The 18,636-nt window shown below is 37.8% G+C and overlaps 1 protein-coding gene across 3 annotated transcripts in view; it reads left to right on the plus strand.

Annotated features, from left to right (window-relative positions):
- The window catches only part of MAN1A2 (mannosidase alpha class 1A member 2), a 128,919-nt gene that overhangs the window by 46,114 nt on the left and 64,169 nt on the right, over positions 1-18,636 (plus strand). For all 3 annotated transcript variants that reach the window (XM_037038927.1, XM_037038928.1, XM_037038929.1), the window contains exon 5: positions 2,434-2,514. In XM_037038927.1, the coding sequence (XP_036894822.1) occupies positions 2,434-2,514 (81 nt within the window). The remainder of the gene's footprint in view (positions 1-2,433; positions 2,515-18,636) is intronic.

Here is an 18,636-nt window from a genome sequence, read left to right on the forward strand (position 1 = left end):
TTTAAAGATACATTTCCATTGTCTTTCAGTTTCTGTTAGGCTGTTGAAAAGTATCTAATTTTTTAAAGACAATGTTTTTCCCACTGTTTTAATTATATATATATATATATATATATATATATATATATTTTGCCCTGGTGTAGTGTGATTCCATTGCTGTGTGTCTATTATTTTGTAAAAGATTCATAGTGTTCTGATAGGCTGAGAATTCATGTTTTCATCAACCTTAGAAGATTCTCAATCATTACTCCTTTAAATAATGCCCTTCTCCCATTCTCTCCCTACTCTCCATCTGGAGCTTCTCTTATCTTCTGTCTTTCTAGTGAGGGAAGGTATGAATTTTACAAATAATGAATTATACAGTAATCAGATGATAACTGTTAATTAGGGAGGTAATGCAGTGTCACGGATATTTGTGATGAGGGATTAATTTACTATTTTATATTGTTGTCAGAAAGATCTTCAGTGTAAAGATTGGCACAGGAGTTTGGCAATTCTGGAACTGCAAGTAGACTCATTTGGTAATAAAATATTGAGTCAAAGGAATATTGGTGGGAGATAACATCAGAGATGCCTTGCGGAATCTGATTATGTTTGGTCTTATCAGTCAGTTTACTCTAGTGTAGCCAGAAGTCATTGTAAGGACCTGCACAGAGCAGTAACCTAATCTGAGTTAAGATTTACAAGGCTCGCTCAGCTCTAGGATGCTGTATAGCATGTAAGCAGAAGGGTAAGGATGAAATCAGGGAAACTGTCTAGAAGATTATTGAGGTGATAGAGGCCCCCCTCCCTCTTTCCATTCCTCTCTGTATTTGTGAATGTCTGTTGCCGTGTGCTGTGTATTGGGAATATATGGAGTAATATAAAGCACCTTGCTTTTGAGGATGTGGTGTGATGACAGTTATGTTATTAAAATTACATTGTGTTGTGAAAACTCTGTACTGGAGAAATCTGTTCATGTTATCAAATGATGTGTTCTGTCCATGAATGTTGGAAGGACTTCAAGGTAATATATATTTTCTTTTAATTTTTATTAAAAATTTAATGATAAATGTTATCTGTATATTGGTCAATTGTGTATGTGCAGTGAATTCTTTGGTCATGTTCTTTGCCACTTCTACTTTTCTTTCTGTGTATGAGGATTTTTCTCAGCATTGTGTATTTTATATCTAAATACATACAGACTCTATGTAGTAAGGTTATTAACACTGCTGTATTTATACCAGATTTCCCATTTGCTTTTTAATTTTATTCATAATTTTTTTCTCACAGGTAATTTGCATTTGGGAAAATTCAAGTCTTTCTATCATCATTTGTTATCACTGCTGTTGATTTTATGCTTATAAAGAACCTTCTTTCTCAAGAAGTTTATATATTGTCACATCATCCAAATTAAATTTTTTTAAAAGACTTTATTAATTTATTTTTACTGAGAGGAAAGGTGAGAGAGAAAGAGAGGGAGAGAAACATCAATGTGTGGTTGTCCTTCGTGTGCGCCCTTACCAGGGACCTGGCCTGAAACCCAGGCATGTGCCCTGACTGGGAATCAAACCAGTGACTCTTTGCTTCACAGTCTGGCACTCAATCCACTGAGCCACACCAGCCAGGGCTCTTTTTTGTTTGAAGATTTTATTCATTTATTTTCAGAGAGAGTGAAAGAGGGAGAGAAAGAGGGAGGGCAACATCATTGCGCAAGATATATATATATATTCAATCAGTTGCCTTTTGCACACCCCCCAACTGAGGGTCTGGCCTGCAACCCAGGCATGTGCCCTGAGTAGGAATTGAACCAGTGACCTTTAGGTTTGCAGGCTGGTGCTCAATCCACTGAGCCACACCAGCCAGGGCCAAATCAATTTCTTACCTAGGAAATATTTTCTCAACATTATTAATTGAACAGTGCATCATCCTACCATTATTTTCTTAGTGTCTCTTTTAACATTTATGGTTATTATATATTAGGAAAAATATTTATGGTTCATGAGGAGAGATAGAAGTGAAAATGGATGTTATGCTGTAGTGATTAGAACAGGGAGAGGACCAGTAGAGAGTGCTAATTCTAGAATTCAGGAAGTAGACACTTTCATGAAGAGAGAAAGTAGTCAACAGTATCAAATATCTTTTTTTTAAACTGACTTTTCTTCACTTTTTCTATTGTTCGAGTACAGTTGTATCAAATATCTTGATCGTTTCACAATAATATGTAAGGGACGTGAAAATGGCCCATTGTTTTTGGCAGGGACAGTAAGGGAGGAGTGTGGTGCATTAACGAGTGGGAGGGGAGATTTCAGTCAGTTGGATGAGAAATGAAGATGTAAAGAGTGGAAGAACATTTTCCGCAGGATGTTTGCAGGAAATATATGAAGTATTGAAAACATTCCGAAAACTATAAAGTTTTAAATATATGTGAATATTTTCAATATGTTTTCACAGAATTCAGAAGTGTCTGTGTTTGAAGTCAATATTCGATTTATTGGAGGCCTGCTCGCAGCGTATTACCTTTCAGGAGAGGAGGTAAGCAAAATCAAGCAACACATTGTTTGTTTTGGGGAAGGGGTTGTGAGTGGAATTTAATAAAATGAAAAATTCCCCCTGCAGCGTATTGCTTTCTTAATTGTGAAATATTGAACTAATGTTAAGGTTTGCTGAAAGGACTGGAGGCCGTCAGTGGGACTGTTCCTTGGGAATAGTGAGTTTTTCATTTTGAGAATCTCAGTAATACATAAATCCATCACAGATCTTAGTTTCCCGTACACCGTTCTCCTTTGCAGGAGTGATCCTTTTCCAGGATGTTGCCACCGCAGCTAATTACATGGTTGGAACACAGGGGGGAAATGAATAAGACCATCATTAAGGAATGAATCGGGGAGATTGAATATGGGTCCTCCTAAGACCAAAAATTAATTATTAAAACTGTCTGTCTGGAAATTGAATACAGTTGTGTTTTTATTGTTGTTGTTTTTGCTATATATTAAAAAAACAAAATACAGCTCTGAATTCTCCTTTCTGGAAGTTTTGGTGTAATACACACAGACAAGATATTTCTATTTTGTTTTCTGAGAAACTGCTTTGCCCCCTAGTATTTAATTGGTTTGTTGGTCTAACTAATTATAAGAGCTCCTCGTTAATTGCAGAAAATTTCTCTTTTGTTATATGTGGTATAAAGATGGATTGTCTTTAGTCTTTATTTTTTGTGGTTAACCTTAAGTCGTTTCTTTTAGGACTTTTTTTTAACCTTTATGGCTTCTAGATTTTGTTTATTAGAAAGCCTTCCTCATGTCTGTTATTACAAAATAAAAATTCTCATTTTCCTTCTGGATTTTTATGATTTTATGTGCTTATATTTAAATATTTTATCTATGTTGTGTTCTTGTGTAAGAGAGAGAGATTCCTTCACTACAGTTTTTTTAGAAGTAATATATTTGAAGATGCTGGTATTTAATATAAATATTATATATCACATCTATTTCATTTGTAATTTTACCGTCAGACTTTATTATGTAACTTCATTATCCCTCCAGCCTATCTTTCTATAGCCAGAACACTTGAGTTCACATTTAATAAAATTCAAAAAGTGATCTGTACTTTGGCCAACAGGTTTTTAAACTTCAGTGTGTATCAGAATCATATAGAGCATTTTTGAAAACTGAAGATTCTAAGCCCTGCTCTCAGGACTGTGATTCAGGTCATTTAGTGTGGAGACCATCATTTATATCTTTTATCAAGGCTTCTTGTTAAGGGTGATTTTGGAAATGGTGCTTCTATACTTTGGGAAACTTTGACCTTAGCTTATTCAAATAAGGTTATTGTAAATTAGGTGATAGTATTTTTAAGATCAGGTTTATTGAGATACTATTTGTTGCATAGAGTAAAATGCACCCATTTTAGTATATTCTTCTATGAGTTTTGATAGTGAATACAGTCTAATAACCACCAGTACAATCAAGATGCAGGAGAATTCTTCCCAGAAAGTTCCCTTTTTCTGTTCATAGTCACCCCACCCCCTGCCTACAAGTCACTTAGCTGCCTCCGTTATCATGATATCACATTGTTTGTGTCCAGGTAACCCTTGTTTCAATAATGGCCTCGAAGCGCAAGAGTAGTGATGCTGGCAATTGGGATATGCTGAAGAGAGGCTGTAAAGTGCTCCCTTTAAGTGGTTGTGAATTCTCTCAGTTTCTGTTAATCTGAAAGTCTAAAAATTCTTTCCTCCGGAAAGACTTCCTCTGTATGTAATATATTCCCTCACCCCCCACCCCCTCCCTGCTTTAGCTCCCTTTAAGATTATCTGTTCATATTTTGTTTTGTTTGAGAGTTTGAGTGGTTTTACTTTTCTTATTTTTGGAGGGACAGGTAGGATTTATTTATCTTAGTTGAGGTTCTCTGAACTTCTTAGATGTATGGTTTGATATTTTTTGGAAAAATTCTCAGTCATTACTTTAAAAGTTATTTTCTTCTGCCTCTTTCCTATCCTGGTATTTCACTTATACATAATTATTTTGTTTGAAATTATTTCATAGAGTTGGTCCAAAGGTTGTGTGTGGGTTATTGTTAAGTTGAAATTGTCTCATAGCTCTTGAATTTGCTGTTCTTTTTAATCCCACTCACTGCTTTTTTTATTCCTTGTGTTTCAGTTTGACTAATTTTTCTAGCCCTTCCTTTAAGTTCACTGACCATTATTCTCAGCTCTGTTCAATCTACTTTTGAGCCTGTTGAAGGCATTTGGCATCTGTTACTTTGATGTTTAAAAAATTAGTTGTAATATTTAACTTTTACAGTTTCAGTTTCTTTATTATAATTTCTAATTGTCTTCATTCATGTTTTCTACCTTATCCACTGTCTTTTAACATAAGTCATAGTCATTTTAAATTCTCTTTCAGCCTCAGAGTCTGGTAGGTTGCTTGCTTTGTCTCTAGAAAGTGGATTTTTTTTTTTTTGCTTTCTTAGGTATTTCATAGTTTTTTATTGAATGCCAGATACTGTGTATGGGGCAGTAAATAAAGACTGCGGTCAAAGATGTTTATGCCTGGATCAACATGCCTGTGCTGTCTGGAGTTGAACCAGGCGTGGGTTTCTTATTACTAAGATTACCTGCAATATACCACCAGGTTTAAAGTCCTCCATCAGTGCCTTGTAATTGGCGTGGGCCTGTTTTACAGACAGATTTTTCTAAATGTTCTTGCTATACCACAGGTCTGCCTGTGCCTCAGAGGGGGGTCTCTTTCTATGCGTACCTTGCCTCTCCCCCAGCTGTCACTCCATGCTGCCTGTCCTCTGTGTCCCTACTCTTTTCTGTCTGTATCTGTCTATATCTATATCTATATCAATATCAATCTATCTGTATCTCTCTGTCTAGCCATGAGTTCACACCAAACACAATAAAGTTCATTCTCGTTTTCTGCCTTTTCATATTTCTGCTTTTCTAATATTAAGAAACCTGCCTTCTCATATCCCTTATTTATTTATGTGTTGGCTTAGTCTTGCTCTATAAAACCACTTTTCCGATCTTGCCAGGCCGCTGCTCTGTTGGTGCACCTTCTTCACGCGGTGTGCTATGTGAAGGGACTTGACTCCCTTTGCCTGGCTGGTCTTACTTTCCTCCCTTTGGTCCCAGTGCCTCCCCAGGACATTGCTACCCACTCCAGTCACACCTTCTGGGCTCAGACCCTTGACCTCAGGAGATTCTGGAGTGAATATTAAGCAATGAAGGGAGGAAGAAAATGGAACTATTTTGATGCCTTCAATTTTAGATTTTTGCAGATGTCCTTAGGAAAGGAGAGCATTTTTCTTCTTATTTTCATGCTTATCTAATTATGAAGAGGCACTAAATATTTTGTATGTAATTGGGGTACCTGATTAATTTTCCTACCAAAAGGCGCCTGATTCAAAATTGATCATGAAGAGCTCATGAAAGAGAAGCGTCAGCTATGGCTGTCTCACACGGGGCTCCCTGCCTGAAGGTTGGAGCAAAACATTGAAGTTTTGGTTGCTGTTGTCATAGGAAAACACTAAATGCTGAAAAATGCATGATGTTACCAGTATTGCTATTTTTGCCATTTTTATGCTTCCGACTTTAAGAAGAAACATTTTGAGGTAGGGGAAAGTATTGATACACATGCTGTGGAGTTAGATGTTTGAGTTCCTCTGCCTCTCTTTCATAATGGTATTTGGTAAGGCATTTGTCTTCTACAACGTGAATTCATCTACGAAAATGTGAGAGCGTTCACTTGAGAGTTGGGAGGTTAAGTTACGTGTCCGTGCCTAACGTAACACCTGACTCAGTATTACTTTACTTTTCTTCCTCCTCCGACTTTTTCCTATGTGGTGACTATTCTTTGTTTCTAATGGGCGGGGAATCCTTTAATTTATTTAAAGTAGATATATTAATTTGTTAGGATAGAATCTACTCAAAAATAAAGAGAACGTGTTTTACTTTTGAGACTTTCCAATACAGTAGAATATTACTGACTATTTTACTTTTCTCCTTGATCATTTTACATTGAAAACTCAAATCTGTGTGTTCTAGGAAACCAACAATGAGTCCCTGAGGTCTGCTAAAAAGAAATAAAACATAAAAAAATAAATTGAATATGACATTATTGTAACACTGACAGACAATAAATTCCTATATCTCACATAGGCCAGAAAATTACCTATAATTTATAACATGGCAAAGAGCCTCTCTTACATTATACACATGTTCTGTGTTCTGGTGTAGGGAACCTAATGAGGGTTATATGTCATCCTAATGAAGTGTTCCTCCTCTTCTGTTGCTTTATTAATATCATAAATGTGAAACTTTATCATTGTATTTTCTTAGAACAAGGCTATTTATGTTAAATATTCACAAGTTTAAAAATCTTGATGATGTATTATGTTTACTTGCTGCTAAGCTCAGACATATGGCACATCTTTTACAGGATTGTCTCATCTCATTTTTTAACGGTTATCAAAGTGGCATCCCTTCCTGAGTAAGATAATAACAATTTATGTGGATAACTTCATCTGAAATCTGTCAGAAAGAGTAGAGAAATGGTTACATGGAGTTTAATACATATTTCACAGATAATAAAAACAAAATAAAAGAAACAATACCATCAAAATCTTTCTTTACCAAAACACAAATGGTACTGTATTGCCTATAGAGTAAGATCATTTCTGAATAAGTTCTTGGATATTTTTTAAGACAAATAGAATATCCCTTTTCACCTAAAGTCCTTTAAGAAAAGTTCTGAAGTTAAAGGAATGTAAAATATTAATTTTTCTGGTTTAAATGTTAGCCATTATTATCCTACAGCACTAATTCTTATTTTTGGAAAAACCTGATTTTGCTCCAAAAATTGCTACTATTTTCTTTCTTTCTGTTTTAAAGATTTTTATTTATGTATGTGTGTATTTTTAGAAAGGGGAAGGGAGGGAGAAAGATACAGAGAGAAACATCAATGTGTGGTTGCCTCTTGCATGCCCGTAACTGGGGACACGGCTTGCATCCCAGGCATGTGCCCGAGACGGGGAATCAAACTGGTGACTCTGTTTCGTAGGTCGGCACTCAGTAGTGCGCTGAGCCACATCAACCAGGGCCAAAAATTGCTACAATTGTCATTGAAAATTCAACATCTTCATTTTCTGCAGAAGTACTGGTAATCGGACAAAAAGTTCCACTATTTTTTGCCGACTCAGATAACATTTTAAAATAGACTCTCCAACATTTTCCTCTTAAAAGTGAGAGTTCATCTATGTGTTTGTATGCATTCATACATGTTCAAAGTCACAGTACTAATAACAGTTCATGGTTATGATTATGGATATGATTACTGGTTTGACAAATCAGAAGATAGAGTTTGGAGTCACCTGCCACAGGAGCTAGAAATTTAGGGGTGATGTACAAAAGGAGTGAACCAGACAGGAGAAGCCCCAAATGCTGCATGTAGGAGACTTTGTATTTAGACCACATTGTTCCCTTTATTTTTATACCATAATTTCTGCCTGAAATAAACTCTCATCCTTCTACTTTCTGCCTGATAAAGGACTTCAAGGCCCAAGTTATTCTATTTATTTTAAACAACTTTATTGAGGTTAACTTGCATACAATAAAATGCACCCACTTTAAATGTATGGTATGTAATTAAATATATAGGTTGAATTTTAACAAATGTGTGATAGGTTGTTGGGGGGAATACAAATGGTACCAGTTTTTGGAAAGTAATTTGGCAGTGTGAAGTAAACATTTAAAGTTTAAAATTCTCTTTGACCCAGTAACTACTTTTAGGAATATATTCTCTAAAAGTAACAGTGTGGATACATAAGGTGTACTTAGAAGGATATTTTGTTGCAGTAGCGTTTGTACTGGCCAGTGTTTGAAAAGACCTGAATATTCATCTGGGGGGAATGGTGGAATAAATTAATACATCTCTTACTACAGAATGCTATACAACTATGAACATACTGCAAGTTTAATAAATGACAAGGTCTGTCTGGGAAAAGTCCAGATATTGTTAATATAATGAGAACAGTTTGCACGACATTGCTATAACCTGGCAGCCAAGGAGCGTGGACTAGAATGCACATTCAGGAACAAGGATGACTTTACTGTACTAGTCAGTGGGGATGGTAGATGCCATTGAGTGAGCATGTGTACTGTGTAGTCATAGCATTCAAAACAACTGAGCAAGTAGAGCGACGGAGCTGTGTCATACTTTGTGTTAAGCTTGAACATTCCTCTGCAGAAACCATTCGGATGATTCAGAAGGCCACAGCTATGGGCAACTGGTGATAGGCAGCTTCATCCTGGCAATGCACCTGCTCATGCGTCACGTCTCATGCAGAGTTTTTTTGGCAAAACATCAAATCACCCAAGTGGTTTAGCCCCACGTATGGCTTAGCTCCACCTACAGCCCACATTGGACTGTAGACTTCTGCAGAAGTCCTGCGACTTCTGCAGAAGTCCTGCGACTTCTGGCTTTTCCCAAAATTAAAATCACCTTTGAAAGGGAAGAAATTTCAGACCGTTGATGAGATTCAAGAAAATATGTTGTGACAGCTGATGGTGATTGGGAAACTGTGTGAGGTCCCAAGGTGCCTACTTTGAAGGGGGCTGAGGCATCATTGTCCTATGTACAATGTTCCTTTTATCTTCTCCAATAATGTCTCTGTTTTTCATGTTACATGGCTGGATACCTTCTGGACAGACCTCACATTTTAACTAGGAAAACTAGGCTTGTGCTGCGTGTGTGTGTTTTCTGTTCACTAGTTTGCCATTGCATTATTTGGGGTGAGACATGTGGCGGCTTGGGCTAAGACAGTTTGTAGAGATGAGAGACATAAATGATTCCAAGGGTTTTGAGAGATACATTAAAAAGGATTGGTGATATTTTGGAGGGAGAATGAAGCAGAAGGAATAGTTTGTTCTGTCTCCAGATATCTGGGTTTTGGTACTAGACTGATGGCCTGAAATTTATTAGATATTGAATGCTTTAAGAATACTAGATTGGGAGAGGAAGATCATCAGTTCATTTTATGTATTTTGAGTTTGAGGGGGTTTTGTGACATTTAAATGGAAACAGAGTAGACAGATGCAGTAGATCTGGTGCTTATTGGAGAAATCTTGACTCAAGATATAAATTTGGGAGTCAGTTGCTGTGTAGATGATAATTGAAAACAAGCACATGTGAAATTGCTCATGGAGGCAATTTAGGGGATAGGGAGAGAAACAACATTAAAGGTCAGATATGAGGAGGATGAATCAGTGAGGGAGTCAGGGAGATTGTAGGATTACTGAACACAATGGGGGAAAGTATTTTAAGGAAGAACAGCTCACTAATGTCTGAAAATGCTTTTTGCTCAAATATGTGGCTAATTCTTTGCAAAATCCATTTCAATGACATGATGGGGCAGAAGCCGTGTTGAGATAGGTTGAGGAGGGAATGGGAGAAGAGGAAATGGATACAGAAAAGTATGCAATTTTGTAAAAGTTGGAAAAGTGCTACTTGTGTTATTACGTTAGCAGGAAACGATTGAATAAAAATCCCAACTACTGAATTATATGTATGTATAGAAAAAAGAAGATGTAAAAATATCAAAAGACTAGTCGTATTTGGTTCAGAATGAAGGAACTGTGATGTAAACATTTTTTCTTTGTACATTTTGTATTTTCATGGTTTTAAAAATAAGCATATATTTAATAATAGATAATAACAAAAATATGGGTTACTTACTTATCATTCAGGGTCCAGCTAGGAGACAAAAACCATGATAGTTATTTGAACAGATTTTAAAACAATTACTAACTAGATATAAAATTAACTCCGTAATTGCTAGATTAAAAAGAATACCTAGAGGGTATTATGCCAAGTGAAATAAGTCAGAGAAAGACAAATACCATATGATGGTAACTAGACTTCTCAAAGTGATTACATTGTCAGGTATATAAAATGTAGAATCACTGTATTGTACAACTGAAACAAATGTAATATTGTATGTCAACTATGTTTTAATTTTAAAAAAGAGTAATGTGTGGCTCAGTCAGTTGGAGTGTCATCCTATAACTGAGGGGTTGAGGGTTTGATTCCTGGTCAAGGTGCATATGGGAGGCAACCAATCGATGTTTCTCTTTCACATGGATGTTTCTCTCCCTTCCTCCCTCTCTAAAAGCAATGGGAAAATGTCCTTCGGTGGGATTAAAAAAAGAAAAAGAGTAAGGTATCACGGAGGTGGCTCGAACAGGAAGCAACCAAGGCTGAGGGACTATGGAGAAAGGGTTCCATTACTGAATCTTAGGAACTTTAAGAGGACGGGCTGCAGTGGAGCTGTAATGACAGCACTCGCAGGTTGGTGCCCCTGCTGCTGTCCTTGGAGTGAGGGTTGGGGGTGAAGAAGCTGGTTCTGCATGTGTTGGAGAAACCGCAAAGTGGGTTCAGCTGCTGCTACAGAAAAGAAGTGTTGCTGCTGCTGATGTGAAGGGTTAGGAAAGCTGTCAGCCACAGTGCTCAGTGTCCTTGCACACTTTCGCTGGGAATAACAAGAATACAAGGCCTGAGGGCTCCTCACTAAGGTCATCAGGGTTAATGCTTGCACCGATGAGTTAATGCTAAGTAGGCTTGCTTCAATTATAAAGGAGATTCTCCAGGCTCAGTGTCCTTCTCCTGTAACCCACCGTGTGTGCAGGAATCCGTAATGGGCCTTTTCTGTCATCCCTGTAGGGTTTAGGTGATGGGGTGAGGGTGGGCATTTGCAACCAATGTAAATGAACTTGAAACTCTACTGCTACTTTGGCATGAATATTATAGGATTTTTTTTTGTCTCTGACCCAGTGGTCTTCTCTCTTCTGCCAACGTTCATGAAACTGTGGGCAGGCTAACCTGTTAGCTTGCAAGTTGAATAAAGTTCTAGATTGAGTTTTTAAATATTGCTTGCAGGCTAACTTTGAATGGGAGGTGTGTTTGAATGTGTTCCTACCTCTGTGTTAGGAACACAGTTTGCAGTGTTCTTTATTTTGCAGTAATTACTGCAACCTGTTTGCAGTAATCTTTATTTTGGGCCTAAGAACAGCTGTGCAGCCTTTAAGGATACCTCTATTTATGGTGTTAATAAAAATTCATCCAAATACAGTATAGAGAGTCAAAGAGAGAAATTAAGAAAGAGTTGAGAGATATAAGTTCAAAGGATGTTTAGTGGAAGTTCAGATGAGTTTAATGGAACAGAAGATAGAAAGGTAGAGAATAGTCCTATTTGACAAGATATCAAGAATAAGGAAGAAATATTAAAAGCTGCCAGAGTGGGTCGATCACTTAAAAAAAGAATGACACCTAACAGCAGAGTTCTTGGTAGCAACAGATGCTAGAAGACATTGGAATATTATCTTTAACCTGCTGAGATAACTGCCTTGTCATTCAAGAGGGAGGACATAAACCCTGACTGGTGTGGCTCAGTGGGTTGAGTGTTGTCCTACAAACCAAAAGGTTGCAGGTTTGATTCCTGGTCAGAGCGCATGCCTGGTTTGTGGGCTAGGTCCCCGGTTGTGGGCGTGCGGGAGGCAATCAATCAGTGCTTTTCTCTCACATCGATATTTCTCTCCTTCTCCTTCCTCCCTCATTTCTCCTCTCTCTAAAGATAAATAAAGTCTTTTTAAAAAGAGAGGGAGGATATAAGATACAGGACAATGTGGTATGCAATAAATTAATAAAATATTTTGAGGAATTTAATTATGAACTATAAAAATTAAGATTAAATAATGCAAGGTATAGGAATACATCTATGCTTATATGTCTATATCTAGACATAAATATATCCCTACACCTTTCATTATTTATTCTTAACATGTCTATGTCTGTGTCTGCCCAAGGGGTGTTTACATGTCATAGGCATTTGGTGATTGTGACACCATGGCCTCGAGCATAGGTAGTTTGGACCCACACAAGAATACAAGCCCCTGACTGCTTCTTGCCCAGGTCATCAGGGTCATGCCTGCAAAGATGAGTTAATGTTAAATAGGCTTGCTTTAATTATAAACCACTGCTGCATTTTCTTTTCTTATTCTCTCTTATTTTTTTAATTTTCGGTTTTACCTTGAAAACCCTCTGATGAGACAGTCCAAAATGAAAACTGAGGTAGTGCCAAAAGATGAGACTCCCACATCAGAAAGCACTCAAAGAATTTGACTGGGAAAGGGCAGAAACTAGTCTAGTTGCTAATGATGCAACTGGGCCAAAGCTGAAGGGTGTCTAGTGGCTGCTATGCACAAAGGTAAAAAGAAAGTATGATGCTTGCCCAACACACGCAATCAGAACACGGGACATAAGAAGCATGAACCAAGGTAAACTGCAAACTGTGATGCAAGAAAAGGGAAATCTAAACATTGCTGTGCTTGGTATGAGTGAACTAAAATGGGCTGGAAGGGGGCAATCCAGTCAGGCAACTATAAAGAGTCCCATTCTGGAATGACAAATACAAAGAAGTAATAGAATGGCATTGATACTGAGGGAAAGGGTAGCACGGGTCAGTTAGACAAGAAAAACCTCTTTGCACAGCCATCATTCAAGTCTGTGCTGCAGCTACAGAGGCTGAAGAAGAGGAAGTGGGAAGCTTTTATGCAAGTATCCAAGAAAATATTGATCATACACCCAAACAAGACATGCTGTTAATTTTTGGAGACTGGAACACAAAAGTAGGAAATATAGCAAAATCAGATGTTATTGGAAAATTTGGGCTAGGGTCAGAAATGAAGAAGGAGATGGACTCATGGATTTCTGTGAAGCCAACACCTTCTTTACCGCAGACACATGCTTCAAGTAGTCATATAACTGTGTACATGAATGTCAGTAGATGGCCAATGCAGAAATCAAACAGACTATATAATTGGAAGCAGAAGATGGAGAAGCTGTATTTTCTCTGCCAAAACGAGACAAGGAACAGATTGTGGTACTAACTATGAACTGTTAACATCAAACATTAGAGTGAAACTGAAGATCATTAAAAGAATCATAGTGCCAAAATACAGTGTAAATAACATTCCTGATGGATTTAATGCCCACATAAAAATATATTGGCACTGTTAAACTTGATTGAGAACAAGAGCAACTGTGGACTAAAACTAGAAATATTATTAGGAAGCTATGAGAAAAGACAATGCTAGATGACAGAAGAAACACCAAAAATTGTTAGAGATGGGCAAGAGGCAAAAGCTACAGGGGACAAAAGCAGCATTAGAATCCTGAATGCAGGTTTTCAATGACTGTCAGGTAGAGATAAAGAGAACTATTACAAATTGTCAATGTAAGAGGATAGAAAACAACAAAAAACAAAAAAGGGAAAACGAGATCTCTACCACAAAATTGAAGAAATAAAAGGGAAATTCAAAACTAGATTAGGAATTAATCTGACCATGATACAATAAAGGGAAGGTGGAAACAGTATAGTGAAAATCTATGTAGAGGAGACAAAAGAATGACAGGTACTTTTGAAGAAGATTTCTATGAGGAAGAGCGAGGTGAAAGCTGTCCTGAAACTATTGGGAAGAAATAAATCACCACAGGTAGATGAGGTAACCACAGATTATTTCAAGCCACAGAGACCAAGTCTGTCAAAACTCTAAAAAGAATATGTCAACTGTTAGGAGAAAACAATGGCCTGCAGACTGGAAACACTCAGCATATGTTCCAATCTTCAACAAAGGAGATGCCAAGAAGTGCAGAAACTATACAACCATTGCTCCAATTTCTAAGGAAAGGGGTGCTGGTGGTGGCACACTGCCTTACGGCATCTGCCATAGGTGGAACAAGAAATGCTGAATGTTCAAGCTGGGTTCAGAAAAAGAAGTAGCACTTGAGAGCTAATGCAAGCATTTGTTGGATACTGGAGTGCCCCAAAGAATTTCAGAAGAAGGTTAGTCGGTGTTTTATTGACTATAGTAAAGGCTTTGACTAAGTTGATCATGAAAAGCAGTGGGTTGCTCTGAAAGAAATGGGTGTGTCTCAGCACTTAATTGTTCCATGGGCAGGAAGCCACTCTCAGGACAGTATATGGAAAGACAGAATGGTTTCCTAAAGGCATAGATGTCAAAAAAGTGCATTTTATTTCCCTATTTGTTTAAACTGTACACAGAAAGTATCATATGAAAAACTGGGCTAGACTTAGAGGAAGGAAGACTAAAAACTGATGGAAAAATATCAGTAATTTAAGATATGTAGATGCCAGCATTTTATTGCCAGAAAGTAGGAATGATTTGAAATGACTTTGGATAAAAGTGAAAGAAGAAAGTGCCAAAGTAGGATTGCACTTGAACATCAAGAAGACAAAAAGTTATGATTACAGAAGAGATGCATAACTTTAACTTACATGATGAAGACATTGAAATTGTAGTTTGGCTTTCCTTGGTTCAGTTGTCAGTTCAGATGGATATTATAGTCAGTCCATCAAGAGGAGGCTGAGACTTAAAAAGGTAGCAGTGGAAGAATTAGGAAAGGTTACCAAGAGCTATGATATGTCATTGGAGACCACTGTAAAGATGATCCACACCCTTGTATTCCTGATTACTGTGTACGGATGGAAAAGTTGGACAGTGAAGAAGGCTGATAAGGAACACGTTAATTCTCAGTCAAACCTTGGTTCTCAAATGTCTTCCATCTCAAACAGTTCAGTCCTTTTTTTAAAAAGATTTTTTATTTATTTATCTTTAGAGGGGAAGGGAAGGAGAGAAGTATCAATGTATGGTTGCCTCCCCTGGGTCCCCCGCTGGGAACTGGCCTGCAACCCAGGCATGTGCCCTGACTGGGAATCGAACCTCGACCCTCTGGTTCGCAGGCCTGCACTCAATCCACTGAGCTACACCAGCCAGGGCTCAAATAGTTCAGTCCTTACCCAAGTCATTCATGGAAAAAATGTCTTGGTTGTTGAACAAAACTTTGGTTCTTGACCTAACAACCCTTTCATGCTGATGCATTATTTATTTTATTTATTTATTTTTAAAGATTTTATTTATTTATTTACCTTTAGAGGGGAAGGAGAGAGGGAGAGAAACATCTATGTATGGTTGCCTTTTGTGCGTCCCCTGCTGGGAGTTGGCCTGCAGGGAACCGGCCTGCAACCCAGGCATGTGCCCTGACTGGGAATCAAACCGCGATCCTCTGGTTCGCAGGCCCGCGCTCAATCCACTGAGCTACACCAGCCAGGGCTTGAGGCATTATTTATAAAGGGAAAAATAATTTAGTTTTCAAACAAGTCACTACTTAAACAACTTTCCAGAATAAATGAAGCTTGAGAACTGAAGTTCCATTGCATTTGAAATACGGTGTTGGAGGAGAGCTCTGCAAATACTCTGGATCACCAGAAAGAGGAACGAGTAGGCTCTAGGCAAGCCTGAAACATCACTGGAGGCAAAAATGACAAACGAAAGCTTTCTTTGCGCACATCATGAGAAGGCAGGGTACTTTGAAAAAGATAGTAATGCTGGGAAAAACAGAAGGCAGCAGGAAAAGAGGCAGACGAAATATGAAATGAATAGAGTCTGTCGACCTCTATGCTGTGGACCTGAGTCTATAGGAGCTGAGCAGGGCTGCTGAGGACAGGACACTGGACATCACTCATTCGTAGAGTTGTCAGGAGTTGGAGCCTAGTTGATGTCATGTAATACACCAAATTGATGTCTATATCTAGATACTGATATTTAGTGTCTGTGTCTGTATATACTATACTTGACTCTTGAACAACACGAGTGCAAACTTTGTGGGTCTACCATATAAGTGATGTTCAAGGGTTAGCTGTATAGTGAAATAGTCATGGAAATGGACTCTATAGCTGGACTACCTGGGTTTAAAATTAGGCTTACCACTCATAACTAGTGGTATGACCTTGGACAAGTTCCCTTATCTGGTTTATACCTCAGTTTGCTATTCTGTGAAGCGGGAGTAACAGCCATACATCTCATTGGGTCATTGTGAGGATTAAATGAGTTAATATATCTGTTTGACATTATTGTCATAGTCATCATCCCAACAGTTTTGTAGCATATCTTACAAAGTGCTTAAGACCTTTGTATATGAACACGGATATCTCAGGGAGATAGGGGTTGGCATGAAGAGAGAAGATGACTTATACAACACTGAATAAAACAAAAAGATTTCTGCAAAATGACTTCAAATGACACCTGCTGTAGGGATAACAGGCAATAAACAAGATAGAAACATGGCAGAGTGTGTGTTTACACACCTGTATGTGCACATACATACATTGAAAATGGTAAGTGCTAAGGAGAAAGGTAAAGCATGGAAGGGGATAAACAGATTTTAACTTCAAATACAGTGGTCAGAGGAGTGTGTGCAAAGGTAAAATTTATGTGAAGATCTAAAGGAGGCGAGAGAGCCATGTGGATGTCTTTCTGTAAGAGCCTTTAGTTGAAAGGAACAGCATATGAAAACACAGTGAAGCAAAGCATAGCATTGTCAGAGATCAGCGGAAGAGATCTTAGTGGGGCAGAAGTAGGTTGCTGGAGGGGGAGCTGAGGCAAGGAAGCCAGGCTGTAGAAGTCCATTACTTATAGAGATTTATATCCTTTTAAAGGACTGTGATTTTTACTCTGAATGAGATGGGTGTCATTCCAGCATTCTAAACTTGACTTCTATTTAACATTCTCACTCTGACTGCTAGGTTGAAAACAGGTGTAAGAATATTACCTTAGTACAGTAATTTAAATAATCCAATAAAGAAAACAAAAGCACAACATGGATTCTAATATTACTTTCCTTTTCTAGAATCTGCCATGGTTCTTCTTATCTACTCTCTTGCTCTGTTTTATTATTTATATTTTCAAGCTCTTTGTAACCTTGCCACATCGTTTCTGTTTAGTCTCATTTCTTCCAGTTCTTTCAGACCTAGGAATAATTCTTCTTGTCCTAGTTCTTCTGATCCTAGGACAAATTTGAGCATAATTCCATTACCTATAATTTGTTGTAGTAAAAATAACTGGGAGGTTGTACATAATGGACATTGAACACACAAAAGGTTTTGTTCTGTAAATAAATGAAATGTTTTAGAATTCTTCATTTAAATACTATTGAGGCTCTTAAACATGCAAATAATTGGTTTATTTTCATCATCTTATTGGTCAAGTGTCCTAGTTGCAGAAAACAGAATCTATTCTACCTAGTGACTTACTAAAGGGTAATGACTAGGTAACAGAATCTTTGGGAGTTGTGGGAGGGGGCACAGGGTTTCCACCTACACCTCCATCTTGGCTGGAAGTGTATGTAATGTGTCTTTACTAACATAAATGTTACTGCAAAAGGAACAGAACTTACACTCACTTTTGTGTTTTTTTGTCTTTCTCTGTTTATTGTGTATATATACCACATTTTCTTTTTTTCTTTTTTATTTTTTTAAATATATTTTATTGATTATACCATTACAGTTGTTCTATTCCCCCCTTCATTCCCCTCCACCCGCACACTCCCTCCCCCACCATTCTCCCCCGCTTAGTTTATAACCACATGTCTCAAGTTCTTTAGATTCTTTATTTCCCCCACTATTCTCGCCCTCCCCCTATCTATTTTCTACCTACCGTCTATGCTATTTTCTGTGCCTTCTCCCCCCTTCTCCTCCTCCCAACCCCCTGTTGCTAACCCTCCATATGTTCTTCATTTCTATGGTTCCACTCCTGATCTAGCTGTCCTCTTGGTTTGCTTTTGTTTTAGGTGTGGTTGTTAATAACTGTGTGTTTGCTGTCCTTTCACTGTTCATATTTTTCATCTTCTTTTTCTTATATAAGTCCCTTTAGCATTTCATATAATAAGGGCTTGGTGATGATGAACTCCTTGAACTTGACCTTATCTGAGAAGCACTTTATCTGTCCTTCCATTCTAAATGAAAGTTTTGCTGGATAAAGCAATCTTGGCTGTAGGTCTTTGGATTTCATGACTTGGAATACTTCTTTCCAGCCCCTTCTTGCCTGTAAGGTCTCTTTTGAGAAATCCGCTGACAGTCTGATGGGTACTCCTTTGTAGGTGACTGTCCCCTTATCCCTTGCTGCTTCTAGGATTCTCTCCTTCATTTTAGTCTTGGCTAATGTAATTATGATGTGCCTTGGTGTGTTCCTTCTTGGGTCCAACTTCTTTGGGACTCTCTGAGCTTCCTGGATTTCCTGGAAGT

The sequence above is a fragment of the Sturnira hondurensis genome, unplaced genomic scaffold, assembly GCF_014824575.4.
Source record: "Sturnira hondurensis isolate 20B ecotype Veracruz unplaced genomic scaffold, ASM1482457v3 Scaffold0024822, whole genome shotgun sequence".
NCBI classification, from domain to species: Eukaryota; Metazoa; Chordata; class Mammalia; order Chiroptera; family Phyllostomidae; genus Sturnira; species Sturnira hondurensis.